This window comes from Hemiscyllium ocellatum, chromosome 7 (genome assembly GCF_020745735.1).
Source record: "Hemiscyllium ocellatum isolate sHemOce1 chromosome 7, sHemOce1.pat.X.cur, whole genome shotgun sequence".
In the NCBI taxonomy this organism is placed as follows: Eukaryota; Metazoa; Chordata; class Chondrichthyes; order Orectolobiformes; family Hemiscylliidae; genus Hemiscyllium; species Hemiscyllium ocellatum.
In genome coordinates, this window is record NC_083407.1 from 4,269,467 (window position 1) to 4,284,484 (window position 15,018).

The window sequence follows — 15,018 nt, forward strand, 5'->3', positions numbered from 1 at the left end:
TGCTTCCAATTAAACCTGTTGGACTATAACCTGGTGTTGTGTGATTTTTAACTTTGTACACCCCAGTCCAACACCGGCATCTCCAAATTGAGAGAGAGCAGGGCCCTTTAAAGATCAAAGTAGTCATCTTTGTGTTAAACCTCAGGAGATAGGAGAGATATTGAATGCATATCTCACGTCAATTTTTACTGTGGAGAAAGAAATGGAGGCGCAAGAACTCCAGGAAATAAATATTGATATTTTGATAACAGTTTGCATTTCAGAAGAGGAAGTGCTGGAGGTCTTATGAAAATATATAAACATAGAAACATAGAAAAATACAGCGCAGTACAGGCCCTTCGGCCCTCGATGTTGCGCCGACCAAATCCTACCTAACCTACACTAGCCCAATAACTTCCATATGCTTATCCAATGCCCGCTTAAATGACCATAAAGAGGGAGAGTTCACCACTGCTACTGGCAGGGCATTCCATGAACTCACAACCCGCTGCGTAAAGAATCTACCCCTAACATCTGTCCTATACCTACCACCCCTTAATTTAAAGCTGTGTCCCCTAGTAACACCTGACTCCATTAGCGGTAAAAGGTTCTCAGTGTCTACCCTATCTAAACCCCTAATCATCTTATACACCTCTATCAAATCTCCCCTAAACCTTCTTTTCTCCAATGAGAACAGGCCCAAGTGCCTCAGCCTTTCCTCATACGATCTTCCTACCATGCCAGGCAACATCCTGGTAAACCTCCTCTGCACTCGTTCTAATGCCTCCACATCCTTCCTATAGTATGGCGACCAAAACTGCACACAATACTCCAGATGAGGCCGCACCAGAGTCTTATACAACTGCAACATGACCTCAGGACTCTGGAACTCAATTCCTCTACCAATAAAGCCCAGTACACCATATGCCTTCCTCACAGCACTATTTACCTGGGTGGCAACTTTCAGAGATCTGTGTACATGGACACCAAGATCCCTCTGCTCATCCACACTACCAAGTAGCCTACCATTAGCCCAGTAATCCATCTCTTGTTACTCCTACCAAAGTGAATGACTTCACACTTAGCTACATTGAATTCCATCTGCCACCTTTCTGCCCAGCTCTGCAACCTATCTATATCCCGTGGATATAGGTGGATAAGTCTCCAGGACCTAATCTAGTGCATCCCAAGGCATTGTGGGAAGTTAGGCAGAAAATTGGTAGGCCCTTTCAGAAATATTCGTATCATCTGTAAATACAGGTGAGGTACCAAATGACTGGAGAGTGGCTAATGTTATGCTTTTGTTTAAAAAAGGATGAAAGGAGGGGTTTGGGAACTATAGACCCACGAGTCTGACTTTGGTGGTGGGTAAGTTGTTGGAAGTGATTTTGAAAGATATTGATTTATATGCATTTGGAGAGGCAAGGAATGACTAGGGATAGTCAGCATGGTTTTGTGTGAGGAAAATTGTGTCTCACAAGCTTGTTTGAGTTTTTTGAAAAAGTAAACAAGAAGATGGGTGACGGCAGAGTGGTAGATTTTGTTTACTTGAATTATAGTAAAGCCTTTGACAAGGTTCTACATGGTAGACTAACTAGTAAAGTCAGATCACATGGGATTCAGACTGGGCTTGCCAATTGGATATAAAATTGGCTTAATGGCAGGAGGCAGAAAGTGATGGTGAAAGGTTGTTATTCACACTGAAGGCCTGTGACCAGTTGTGTTTCATAGGGATCAGTGCTGGGTCTACTTTCGTTTGTCATTTATATAAATGATTTACATGACATATAGAAGGCATGTGGATGACATCAAAATTGGAGGTATCTTGGACAGTGAAGAAGGTTATCTAAAATTGCAAAGAAATCTTGGTAATTGAGTCAATAGGCTGAAGAGTGGCAAATGGAGTTTAATTTCGATAAACCTGAGGTATTGCATTTTGGTTAAACAAACAAAGGTAGGCGTTATACAATTACATGCAGAGCCTTGGACAATGTTGTAGAACAGAGAGACCATGGAGTTCAGGTACATAATGCTTTGAAGTTTGCATCAAATATAGATCGGGTGGTTAAGCAGGCATTAGCACACTTGCCTTCATTGCTCAGGCCTTAGAGTAAAGAAGTTAGGACATTATGTTGAGATTGTATATGACATTGGTGAGGTCTCTTCCAGAGTACTGTGTCCCGTTCTGGTCACCCTGTTATAGAGAGGATATCATTAAGTGGAGGGTGTTCATAGGAGATTGAACAGGATGTTGCCAGGAATGGAAGGTTTGAGTTATAAAGATGAGCTAGATAGACTGGGATGTTTTTCACAGGAGTGTAGGAGGTTGAGGGGTGACCTAAGAGCGGTTTATAAAGTCATGAGTGATATTGATAAGATGAACAGAGGTGCCTTTTCAAGATTAGAGGGCATATTTTTATAGCATTTAACATATATGAATCAGAAACGTTCAGAGGGATAGGGGCCAAGTGTGGGCAGGTGGGACCAGTTTAGTTTAGGATTATGGTTGGCATGGTAAAAACAATGATGCAGATGCTGGAAACCATAATCTGGATTAGAATGCTGCTGGAAAAGCACAGCAGGTCAGGCAGCATCCGAGGAGCAGGAAAATCGACGTTTCGGGCAAAAGCCCTTCATCAGAGGAAACGTCGATTTTCCTGCTCCTTGGATGCTGCCTGAACTGCTGTGCTTTTCCAGCACTACTCTAATCCAGATTATGGTTGGCATAGATTGGTTGGATCAAAGAGACTGTTTCCATGTTGTATGACTCTGTGGCTCTATGCTGATGCAAATAATTTCTGACATGCTTCAAAGTATTTAATTCACAGAAATTGTCCATATCTATTTATCTCTATTTCAATAAAAAAATCTCAAAAATATAATGCACTGTATGCCTTTCAACATAAGAGAGTAACACAGAGTTACTATTTCAGATTGATGACATTTCTTCACAACATGATTGTTGTTAGACATGCTGAGAATTTCCAATTTTCTCCATTTTTATTTTCCACCTCTAACATTCACATTAATTTGCTTTTTGCTTAAGGAAGTTTCCTTTTGAGAATGAAATTTGACATCCTTATCTGGTCTGGGCTACATCTGACTCCAGAATCACAGCAGTGTGGATGCCAGTTCAGATAATTAGGGGACAGGCAATATATGTCCACCAGACCACACCATTATTAATTTTGTTTTTCAAAGTTAATCAGATAATACAATGGAGATTGGGGACCATCAGGTCCAGAACTTGTACATTGGAAATTGCATGCATTATTTCTGAGCATTATACATCAGATATTAACACAGTGAACCATGCAGGATATGCCAATTTATTTTCATCATTTCAGAACACAGCATTAACATCGACTGAGTCTTGGACAGCTCAGTCCATTCATTTTATTTATTTACATTTGGTACCTTACTGATTGGTTGCAGTAACCTGACCACAAGGATTCTATATGTTGCTTGAAATGAGTCCAGCTTCAGAGGAGGAAGATACAGATCTGCTATATATTGCCATTCTTCTTTGTTTAATAATTCCTTTACGAGCCAAAATTTTGAGCAGATTCCTCCTGAATTTCACCCCAATGAATGCATATACAATTGGGTTAATACAGCTGTGCAGGAATCCCAAACTTTGAGTTCCAAAAAGAGCTCTGTCAATGTGATTACGCTTCTGACAAGTCTCGGCAATGAGTTTGCTCCTCATTAATGTGTCGATGAATACCGTAATGTTGTGTGGGAACCAACAAATGAGAAAAGCCAACACCACCACAATGATGACTTTCATGGCTTTATGTTTCTGAAATCCCTTCGTTTGACACAGTTTCTGGATTGTCACACTGTAGCAGTAAACCATGGCAGCCAGAGGGATAAGAAACCCAATAAAATGCCGCAAAAATCTAGTGATTATTCTCCACTTTGCAGCAAATTCACCATCAAGTATCTCATAACATATCTTTCTGTTGGAACCAGGTGGAGTATATTCACCCTTGTACAAAACCAGTAAAGACAGGACAATAGCCAGCAACCAAACAGCAGCACAAACCAACTTAATTATAAATGGTCTCTTCTGCTTGTGGGCCCGTGTAGCGTAGACAATGGACAGATAGCGATCAATACTGATACAAGCCAGCAATAAAATCCCACTGTAGAAGTTAACTTCCTGTAGCATGCTGATGATTTTACACATGGTATCACCAAATATCCAGCCAGATACGGCATCCACTGCCCAAAAAGGCAAGGTCATGGCAAAGAGCAGGTCAGCCACTGCCAGATTAAGCAGGTAGATATCTGTGGATAATATTGTGTGTTGATTCCAGAGTAGGACAATCATTACGATAATGTTGCCTGTCACAGCGAGGAAGCACGCCAGGCTATAGATAACAGCCAGAGCTGTGTTGATCCAATTACCACTAACTGCGAGGGTGCAGGGACTTATGTCAGGATCAAAATAAGTGTACCAATCACTGCTGTAGTTGTCAAACATATCGCTGAAGTCCATGTCATCCAAATTAATGGTAATGCTTCCCATTTCTAAAAGAAACAAAGAACAGATCAGTAATTGAGAATAAAACTAATTCAAATATTAAGTCATTTTGAAAAATTCTGCAAAGAATGTGTGATTCTGGCTAAGTGCAAACTCTTCAAATCTGAAATTGTAATTATTGTTGGTGTGAATTGGAAAGGAATGTGTTGATCAGGTATGACAACTTAGACTTGTCCTACTAGAGATTTTTGATGCAGTGAATGATCAGCTACATAAACAAAATGCATTACAGTATATGGGTTTTCATGTGAGGCTGATCGCAAATTTCAAACACATTAAATGGAAGGAAACACTATTGCTTGAATAGAAATGGGTTCACAGACAGAAAGCAAAGTTTGAGTTACATTTATTGAAGCAGAAAGTTTTGCTCAAAGGGTTCATTGCTCGCTACACTTATCTTCTGAGATGTCTTTTTAATATTTCTCCCATTACATTATTAGTCGAGACTGTGATGCTGGAAAAGCATAGCCAGTCAGGCATCCAAAGAGCAGGAGATTCGACATTTCGAGCGGGACCCTTCATCAGAAAAGGGGCTTGTGGGTTGAGACTGAGAGGTAAATGGGAGGGAGGTGGGAAAGCAATAGGTGGATGAAGGTGAGGGAGAAGGTGATAAGTCAGAGGGGGCAGTGATGGATGAGTCCAGAGGGCAGTGCTGAGTTGGAGACTTGGTACTGGAATAACATGAGGGGAGGGGAAATGAGGAAACTGTTGAAATCCACATTTATCCTGTGTGGTTGCAGGGTCCCAAGGCAGAATATGCGGCGTTCCTCCTCCTGGTGTCGGGTGATAACTGTTTGGCAGTGGAGGAGGCCCAGGACCTGCATATGTTCTCCGAAATGATCCGGAGAGACAAGACACCTTCTTGGGGACTGTTTCAGGGAACATCTCTGGGATACCCGCACCCATCAGTACCACCTCCCACTCTGTCAAGGACATGCAAGTCCTGGGCCTCCTCTACCACTAAACCTTATCTAATGTGCATGTTTCAATACCACCAGCTGACGAGTGTTAGCAAAGATAACTTGAACACTAAATGCAAACACCTCCGCACACAGCTTCCCCTCTCTTCACTGTGAATGGCCACCATGTTTTCAGGCCAAGATTTTGTCCTTCGTCAGTTTTAACCCTCATATCATTTCTAGACTCTCCGGAAACAGGGAAGAAAACTCCACTCTCTCCTTGTCAGATTGCATCAAATTCAACAAGTCACCAACGCAAACCTTGGAAGAGTAAAAGTGAGACAAAAGCACCTGAGTTACAAGTTCAACAGCTCAGCCTTTAAAGATCACTCATGTTTGTTCATGGGCCAATAGGCAGGTTTCTGTTCAGATGGGAGTGTTAGGAGACAATGCCAACATGACCCACATGGTATTGATGCATAGAGCAGGCATCAAATCAGCCCGAGAGGCTGGCACTATAATCACCAGTTTTGCCATGGCTGGATGATACCATGTTGATAAGTGTGCTTGTGCAGGCATTCTCTACATGCACAGGAGACTTCAGATTAACAGCCTTTCTGGCATGGCTGGTGGAAGATGGTTGACTCTCATTGAGATAGAATAAATTATTCTCTAATGCTGCAAAAACACTGGACAATGAGGCAATGCATTCTCTTTGTAATAGCTGTCATGTACTGTGTTCCCTAGCACCATAAATCCTAATCTTCAGCAAATTGAATCATACCAAATGATGTCTGGAACTGATTGAAAACACTGGTAAAGGGCCCTGATAACATCCTGGCTGACAATAGCAGTGACATATGTAGCAATTGTAACCAGGTCAGTCAAGTGGACCTCATAGGATATGGGTTCCCTGATTGGGGCTGTTAATCTGGTCCTGGCTGACAGATACAAACAGGAGGGTCAGAGGTTCTGTTTACTCTTGAGAGCTATCTCTGAAGAAGCTGGATCAGTGTCATGTAATCTCCCCATGTAAATAAATGGTGACCTGGTGACAGAATACCTGCCTTTGTGGAGTTACTTCATTGGCGATGAGAGAAAAGCACGCTCCTGAAGAGATTTACTTCCAACAGTCATCTTTGAGTTGAGGCAAGCATTGTATCTTTACTTATTCGATCCTGCCATCAAAGACTGAAGCATTCCCAATAATCTTCAACCAGAAATGTCAAGTGGATCATCCATCTCAGCTCCCTTCAGATATCCTCAGCACCTTCTGCAAATTCAATTCATTCCTCATGAAATAAAGAAGGAGCTGGAGACACTGGATACTGCAAAGGTTATGGGTCCTGACAACATTCCAGCAATAGCACTGAAGACTTGTACTTCAGAACTTGCTGCTCCCCTAGCCAAGCTGTTCGAATACAGCTACAATGCTACACCTACCCAACAGTGTGGAAAATCCTGTACAAAATTTTATGAAGACCTGTAGCTGGTGTTGTGGTTGAAGTTGTTGGTTGGCTTGCAAATATTTCATCTCACTCCTGGGTGATATCTTCAGTTTTGCACCGACAGAACCATATAAATTCAGGGCAGATCACAATGACAGTGCTTCATCTGGAGGCTACACAGGCTCAACATGTCGCCCAGGAAGGAGATGAAATGTTTGCAAGAAAATCAACCAGCTCAACAAGCCAACCAACAACTTCTAAGCCCTGTCCTCAAAAAGTAGGACAAATCCACCCCAGCCAATTACTGCCCCAGCCCATCAGAAAATCACAGATTGTAGTTTCTGAAAATCAGAAACAAAATTAGAAATTGCTGGAAAAACTCGGTAGGTCTGACAGCATCTGTGGAAAGAAAGCAGACTTAATTTTTCAGATCCAGTGATCTTTTCTCATAAACGGTCTGAAGGATTATTTTGAAGGGTCACTGGACCCAAAATTTTAACTCTGTTTTTTCTCCACAGATGCTGACAGACCTGTTAGTTTTTCCAGCAATTTCTGATTTTGGTACTGCTCCATCAGTCTACTTTCATTCATCATAAATGTGATGGAAGGTGTCATCAATACTCAGACCATAAGACGTAGGAACAGAAGTAGGCTATCAGCCCATCAAGTCTGCTTTACTATTCAATAAGACCCTGACTGATAATTCACACCTCTGCTAGCCTGCCTTTTGCCCATAGCCTTTTTTGAATAGGCTAAATGGCTCTGCCTCAACAGCCCTCATGTTAAAGAATTCCATAGATTCACTACTCTCTGAGAAAAGAAATTGCTCCTCATTTCTGTCTAAAATGGGGTGACTGAGATCATGGCCTCTGGTTCTACAGTCTTGTACAAAGGGAAAGAACCTTTCTGCATCTACCCAGTCTAGTCTCCTAAGAGTCTTGGACTTTTCATTAAGGTCGAGGTAAAAACAATGACTGCAGATGCTGGAAACCAGATTCTGGATTAGTGGTGCTGGAAAAGCACAGCAGTTCAGGCAGCATCCAAAGTGCAGCGAAATCGACGTTTCGGGCAAAAGTTCCTTCATCAGGAATAAAGGCAGAGAGCCTGAAGCATGGAGAGATAAGCTAGAGGAAGGTGGGGGTGGGGAGAAAGTAGCATAGAGTACAATGGGTGAGTCGAGGAGGGGATAAAGGTGATAGGTCAGGGAGGAGAGGGTGGAGTGGATAGGTGGAAAAGGAGCTAGGCAGGTCGGACAAGTCCAGACAAGTCATGGGGACAGTGCTGAGCTGGAAGTTTGGAACTAGGGTGAGGTGGGGGAAGGGGAAATGAGGAAACTCTTGAAGTCCACATTGATGCCCTGGGGTTGAAGTGTTCTGAGGCGGAAGATGAGGCGTTCTTCCTCCAGGTGTCTGGTGGTGAGGGAGCAGTGGTGAAGGAGGCCCAGGACCTCCACGTCCTCGGCAGAGTGGGAGGGGGAGTTGAAATGTTACATATCACTCTTCTAAACTCCAATGAGTACAGGACTAATCAATTCCAATCAGTTTACAAGACTCCCTTACTTTTAGCTTCCATTCTTTTCGAAATTAAGGCCATCGTTACCTACCCTTCTCTATTACCTGCTGAATTTCAATGCAAGCTTTTTGTGATCATTGATCCCTCTGTACTGTAGCTCTCTACAGTCTTTCCCCATTTAATTAATATTCAACTCCACTTTTCTTTCTGCAAAAGTGCATGACCTCACATTCTCCCACATTATGTCCTATCTACCAAGTTTTTGCTGATTCACTTAACTTATTTCCCTCTGTAAATTCTTCATGCCACCCTCAAACCTGGCTATACCACATTCCCTTTCTTCATTCAAGTCAATAATATTGTAAATATTTGTGATCCCAACACTGATCTCTATGGCACACCACTTGTTACAGGTTATGAAACTAAAAAAGTTCCCTTTATTGCCAACTCTCAGTTTTCTATTCGTTAGCCAATATCTATCCATGCTAATATACTAGCCCAACAAAGTTGAGATTCAGGGAGAACTTGTCAACCGGATACAAAATTGACTTGACAGTAGGAGACAGAGTTTGGTGGTGGAGGGTTGTTTTTCAGACTGGAGACCTGCAACCACCAGAGTTCCACAGGGATCAGTGCTGGCTCCATTGTTGCCTGCCAATTATATAAATGATTTGGATGAGAACTTAGGAGGAATGAAAGTTCACAGATGACACCAAAACTGGTGATATAGTCAACCGTGAAGAAGGCTATCTAAGATTACAACTATGATCAACTAAGCCAATGGACTGAGAAATGGCAGATGGAGTTTAATTGAGTCATAGATTCATAGAGACATGCAGCACAGAAACAGACCAGCTCACCTAACTCTTTTATGCTGACCAGGTTTCCGAAATTAAACTAGTTCCATTTGCCCCTGTTTGGCCCATTTCCCTCTCAACTTTTCTAATCCATATTCCTGACCAAATATGTTTTACATGTTTTAACTAATTGCATCTATCATTTCCTATGGCAGCTCATTCCACATATGAACTCCCCTTCATGTGAAAAAGAATGCACCTCAGGTCCCTTTTAAATCTTTCACCTCTCACCTTAAAAATATACCCTCTAGTTTTGAACTCCCCCAACCTAGATGAACGGTCTTTGCTCTTCATCTTATTTATAAAGTCACCCCACAACCTCCTCCACTTCAGTGAAAAAAGTCCCTACCTATCTTTATACCCCAAACCCTCCAGTCCTGGCAACATCCTGGTAAATCTTCTGAATCCTCTCAAATTTAATAATATCCTTGCCGTAGTAGAGCGATCAGAACTGTACACAGTACTCCAAAAGTGGCCTCACCAGTGTCCTGTACAGCCTCAATATGACATTTCAATTTCCATTCTGTCTGAACAATGAAGGCAAGTGTGCTTAAGTGCCTCCTTAACCACCCTGTCTAACTGTGACACAACTTTCAAGTATCTAAACTCCTAGGTCCCTCTGTTTGACAACACGACCCGAGTTGAAAGTCACAGGTCAGGCAGCATCCGAGGAGCAGGAGAGTTGTAATTTTGGCGTAAGCCCTTTCTCGGATGCTGCCTGACCTGCTGTGCTTTTCCAGTGCCACACGTTTCAACTCTGACTCTCTAACATCTGCAGTCCTCACTTTCTCCTAACACTACTCAGGGTTCTACCACTAAGGTGTAGGTCCTGCCCCTAGTTTGTTTTATCAAAATACAACACATCCCATTTATCAAATTAAACTCCAGCTGTCAAGCTACAACCCGCATTTGCAACTGAACCTCAGCAGCCAGTTCCAATAGCAGTACACTTCTTCTATGGAGAAAGTGAGGACTGCGATGCTGGAGATCAGAGCTGAAAAATGTGTTGCTGGAAACACGCAGCAAGTCAGGCAGTATCCAAGGAACAAGAGAATCATTCCTGAAGAAGGGCTTATGCCCGAAACGTCGATTTTCCTGCTCCTTGGATGCTGCCTGGCCTGCTGCGCTTTTCCAGCAACACATTTTTCAGCACTTTTTCTATGTAGGGAACACACACTTTGTTGATTAAATGCACACGAGGCCATCGACATTAATCTCTGTTACCTTATTAAAAATTCAAGCAAGTTAGTAAAATACAATTTGTCCTGAAAATGTTACATTTTGGTTTTCCTTAACAATCTGTATGTTAAGTGACAGTAAGGTTACCCCGAATAATCATTTCTAAAAGCTTCCCCACTACCAAGGCTAAACTGACTGGCCTGTCTTTACTCAGTTTATCCTTACAACCTTTTTTTGAACAGAACTGTAATATTTGCCTGTAAAAAATGAGGTCTGCAGATGCTGGAGATCACAGCTGCAAATGTGTTGCTGGTCAAAGCACAGCAGGTTAGGCAGCATCTCAGGAATAGAGAATTCGACGTTTCGAGCATAAGCCCTTCATCAGGAATAAGAGAGAGAGAGCCAAGCCGGCTGAGATAAAAGGTAGGGAGGAGGGACTAGGGGGAGGGGCGATGGAGGTGGGATAGGTGGAAGGAGGTCAAGGTGCTGTGGTAACGGGTCTGTTTGAGAATGTGGCTGAAGAGCTTCTGTGCAGAGGAGATGACCTGGGGGGTGCAGTGAGAGAGGGACTCACTGAAATCCTTGTAGAGGGAGGAAGAGAGCTTCTTCAAGGAAGGCATCCTTGTAAGAGGATTCGCAGTAGGTTAAAATCTTCGAGTAAAAAATGAGGTCTGCAGATGCTGGAGATCAGTTATTTTGAAAACAAATAGTAAGCCACAAACTGATCATTTATCTCACTGCTATGCAAATAGCTATAGTTCTCAATGCAACAAATTAAAGAAAGGGGTGCAAGGTTGCTGGGTATATAAGGGAGTGAGAGTATGGTGCTGGGAAAGCACAGCAGGTCAGACAGCTCCAAGGAGCAGAAGAATCAACATTTCAAGCGTAAGCCCTTCATCAGGAATGAGGGGAGCCTTGTGGGCCGGGGAGCTGAGAGATAAATGGGAGGAGGGGTGGGGTTGGGTGGAAGGTAGCTGGGAATGTGAGAGGTAGATGAAGGTGGAGTTTCCTTCAAGGGTTATAGGTCAGAGAGGAAGTATGAGCGGATATATAGGAAAGGTGATAGAAAATTTTGAGAAGATTTGAGGAAAGGTGATGGACAGGTCAGGAGGGCAGTGTCAGATTGAGGATTTGGGACTGGGATAATGTGGAGGGAGGGGCAATGAGGAAACTGGTGACATCCACAATGATCCCATTTGGTTGCAGTGTCCCAAGGTGGAATATGAGGCATTCTTCCTCCAGGTGTCAGGTGGTAAGGGCTTGGTGATGGAGGAGGCTCAAGACCTCCGGTGGCACAGTGGTTAGCACTGCTGCCTCACAGCGCCTGAGACCTGGGTTCAATTCCCGACTCAGGCGACTGACTGTGTGGAGTTTGCACATTCTCCCCGTGTCTGTGTGGGTTTCCTCCGGGTGCTCCGGTTTCCTCCCACAGTCCAAAGATGTGCGGGTCAGGTGAATTGGCCATGCTAAATTGCCCCTAGTGTTAGGTAAGGGGTAAATGTAGGGGTATGGGCGGATTGCGCTTTGGCGGGTCGGTGTGGACTTGTTGGGCCGAAGGGCCTGTTTCCACACTGTAAGTCTAATCTAATCTAAACCTGCATATCCTTGATGGACTGGGAGTGGGAGCTGAAGTGTTCAGCCACGGGTCGGTGGTGTTGGTTGGTGCGAGTGTCCCAGAAATATTCTCTCAAATGGCCGCAAGTAGACATTCTGTCTCTCTGAAGTAGAGGAGATCACATCGGGTGCAATGGATACAGTAGATGACATTGATGTGGTATAGGTGAATTTCTCTTGGACTGGAAGTACTCTTGGGGTCTTGGCCGAAGGTGACGGGAGTGGTGTAGGCACAGGTTTTGCACTTCCTGCGATGGCAAGGAAAGGTGTTTGGAGGTGAATGTGGGCTGGTGATGGTGGTGGTGGGGGGGGGAGCTCGTGGATCTGGCGAGGGAGTTGCAGAGGGAATGGTCTCTCCAGAGTGCTGATAGCAGTGGGGAAAGAAATATATCTATGGTGGTGGGGTCTATTTTTGATGGCGGAAATGACGGAGGATGATGTGATGTATATGGAGGTTTTGGATGTGACCATAAGGGGAACTGCATATAGTTAGTAAGTTTGCAGATGACACCAAAATTGGAGGTGTAGTGGACAGCGAAGAAGGTTACCTCAGATTACAACAGGATCTGGATCAGGTGGGACAATGGGCTTGAGAAGTGGCAGATAGAGTTTACTTTGTGGGTGGCATGGTGGCACAGTGGTTAGCACTGCTGCCTCACAGTGCCAGAGACCTGCATTCAATTCCTGCCTTAGGCAATCCTCTGTGTGGAGTTTGCACGTTCTCCCCGTGTCTGCGTGGCTTTTCCCCGGGTGCTCCGGTTTCCTTCCACAATCCAAAAATGTGCAGGTTAGGTGAATTGGCCATGCTAAATTATCCGTAGTGTTAGGTGAAGGGGTAAATGTAGGGGAATGGGTCTGGGTGGGTTATGTTTCAGTGGGTCAGTGTGGACTTGTTGGGCCAAAGGGCCTGTTTCCACACTGTAAGTAATCTGATCTAAAAAAAATTAGATAAATGCAAGCTGCTGCATTTTCGGAAAGCAAATCAGAGCAGGACTTATACACTTAACGGTAAGGTCATAAGAGTGTTGCTGCACATAGAGAATGAATAGGATGAGGGGAATGAATAGGATAAATAGACAAAGTCTTTTCCCTGGGATGGGGGACTGCAGAACTAGAGGGTTTAGGGTGAGAGGGGAAAGATATAAAAGAGACCTAAGGGGCAACTTTTTCACACAGAGGGTGGTACGTGTATAGAATGAGCTGCCAGAAGAAGTGGTGGAGGCTGGTACAATTGCAACATTTAAAAGGCATCTGGATGGGTATATGAATAGGAAGGATTTGGAGGGATGTGGCAGGTGGGACTAGATTAGGTTGGGATAGCTGGTCGGCATGGACAACTTGGACCAAAGGGTCTGTTTCCGTGCTGTACATCTCTATGACCAGGGAGGAATTCTGCTTTTGTTGTGTTGGAAGGGGTGAGGTTCAAGGGTGGAGGTGTGGGAAGTGGAGGAGATGTGCTGAAAGGCATCGTTGACCACGTGGATAGATGTCTGTGGTTAGTCAGTCACTGGAGATGGAGATGGAAAGATCCAGGAATCTGTTCCACCTTCCTCTTCGGCCTATCACCTTCTCCCTCACCTTCATCTACCTATTGCATTCTCAGCTACCTTCCCCCCAACCCCATCCCCCTCCCATTTATCTCTCAACCTCCAGACCATAAGCCTCTTTCCTAATGAAGGGCTTATATCCAAAACATCGATTCTCCTGCTCCGCAGATGCTGCCTGAGCTGCTGTGCTTTTCCAGCACCACACTCTCAACTCTGATCTCCAGTATCTGCATTCCCCAATTTCTCCTAGAAGAGGGAACACAGACTAAAACTTTCTGTGGACTTTATCAGATCAGCTTTGATTTTATTGAAAAGCACAACAGTTTTGCAGGGCTGAATAGCCTATACCTGCTCCTTATTCGTACATTTATATGTATCCTTAATAAAAACAGAAAATGCTGGAGTTCAGCAGGTCAGGCAGCATCTTTGAAGAGAAAAACAGAGTTGGCATCACCAATCTGAAATGTGAGCTTGGTCAATGTCTCCACAGATCCTTCCAATCTAGCTGAGTATTTGCAGCATTTTGTATTTACTTGTCTTATTTCCATAATCTGCAACATTCTGTCTTTTCACAAAGTCATAATGCTTCTGTAAGACTGTCTGGGATGAATTGAGAATTACAAAAGACGTGGATTAACCTAATTTTCTTTTCTTCTCATACTTGTGTCAGAATAGAGTCAAACAATTTGAATAAATATTTATTTTCAGGTCTAGTATGCAGTTCCATCAGATATCATCTTATGAGCAAAAGTAAAATTCTTTCTTCTCTTGATTCTCTTCGTAAAGTTATTTTTTATAGTCCATTTCTTATTTATTTAATTATTTAATCTCATTTATTGTCAGAGATCTACCAACCATCTCTAAATCAAATCAAATCAGATATCAAACTATTTGCAGGAACTCTCCAATATAAGTTGCACGAATAAGCAAAATAATGTCTGTCAATTGGATTGAATTGATCAGTTGATTAAATATACGTACCTTCTCACAAGATGATTGATGTTAGCTGTCTGACTGTAAGTTGGTAAAATGATTTGCTTCGCGCGCCAGATGCAAACAAGAGAGCATCTCACAGCCTAATATAATGTTTACACAATGTTTGGTGACATAAGCACAGCCTTGTACAATAACAAAGTATGAGTCCAGTCAAATTGCAATAGATTTCTGTAAAATGCGAAGAGTGTTGCAAGGCATTAAGAAACTGAAAGAAGAAAATACAGAATCTGAAAGAGAAGTGATTCAACAGGTCTGGGTAAAATCCATGAGAATATGTTACACATTGTACTGTTAAAAACAGGTCATGACCTGAAATCATACTATTATGGATGCCCATTTTTGCAGCGTGTTTGTTAAATTAGGGTGAGTGTTTGTTCCTGATTGTAATTTCCGATGAAATTGATAACTCTGCAGATTTTGCTACTTGTGAACCTTTCT

General features: G+C 43.1%; 1 protein-coding gene across 1 annotated transcript; it reads right to left on the reverse strand.

Annotated features, from left to right (window-relative positions):
* Positions 1-3,430: 3,430 nt before the first annotated feature.
* On the reverse strand, positions 3,431-14,619 carry LOC132817367 (C-X-C chemokine receptor type 1-like). Its single transcript, XM_060827779.1, has 2 exons — positions 14,566-14,619; positions 3,431-4,515 (listed from the first exon to the last, which is right to left on the reverse strand). Exon 2 carries the CDS (start codon positions 4,511-4,513, stop codon positions 3,434-3,436), a length of 1,080 nt encoding a protein of 359 aa, XP_060683762.1. The 5' UTR covers positions 4,514-4,515; positions 14,566-14,619; the 3' UTR covers positions 3,431-3,433.
* Between the last annotated feature and the right edge of the window lie 399 nt (positions 14,620-15,018).

Coding starts and splice junctions, on each gene's coding strand:
- LOC132817367 (XM_060827779.1), bottom strand. CDS start 4,513: ATGGGAAGCATTACCATTAATTTGGATGACATGGACTTCAGCGATATG.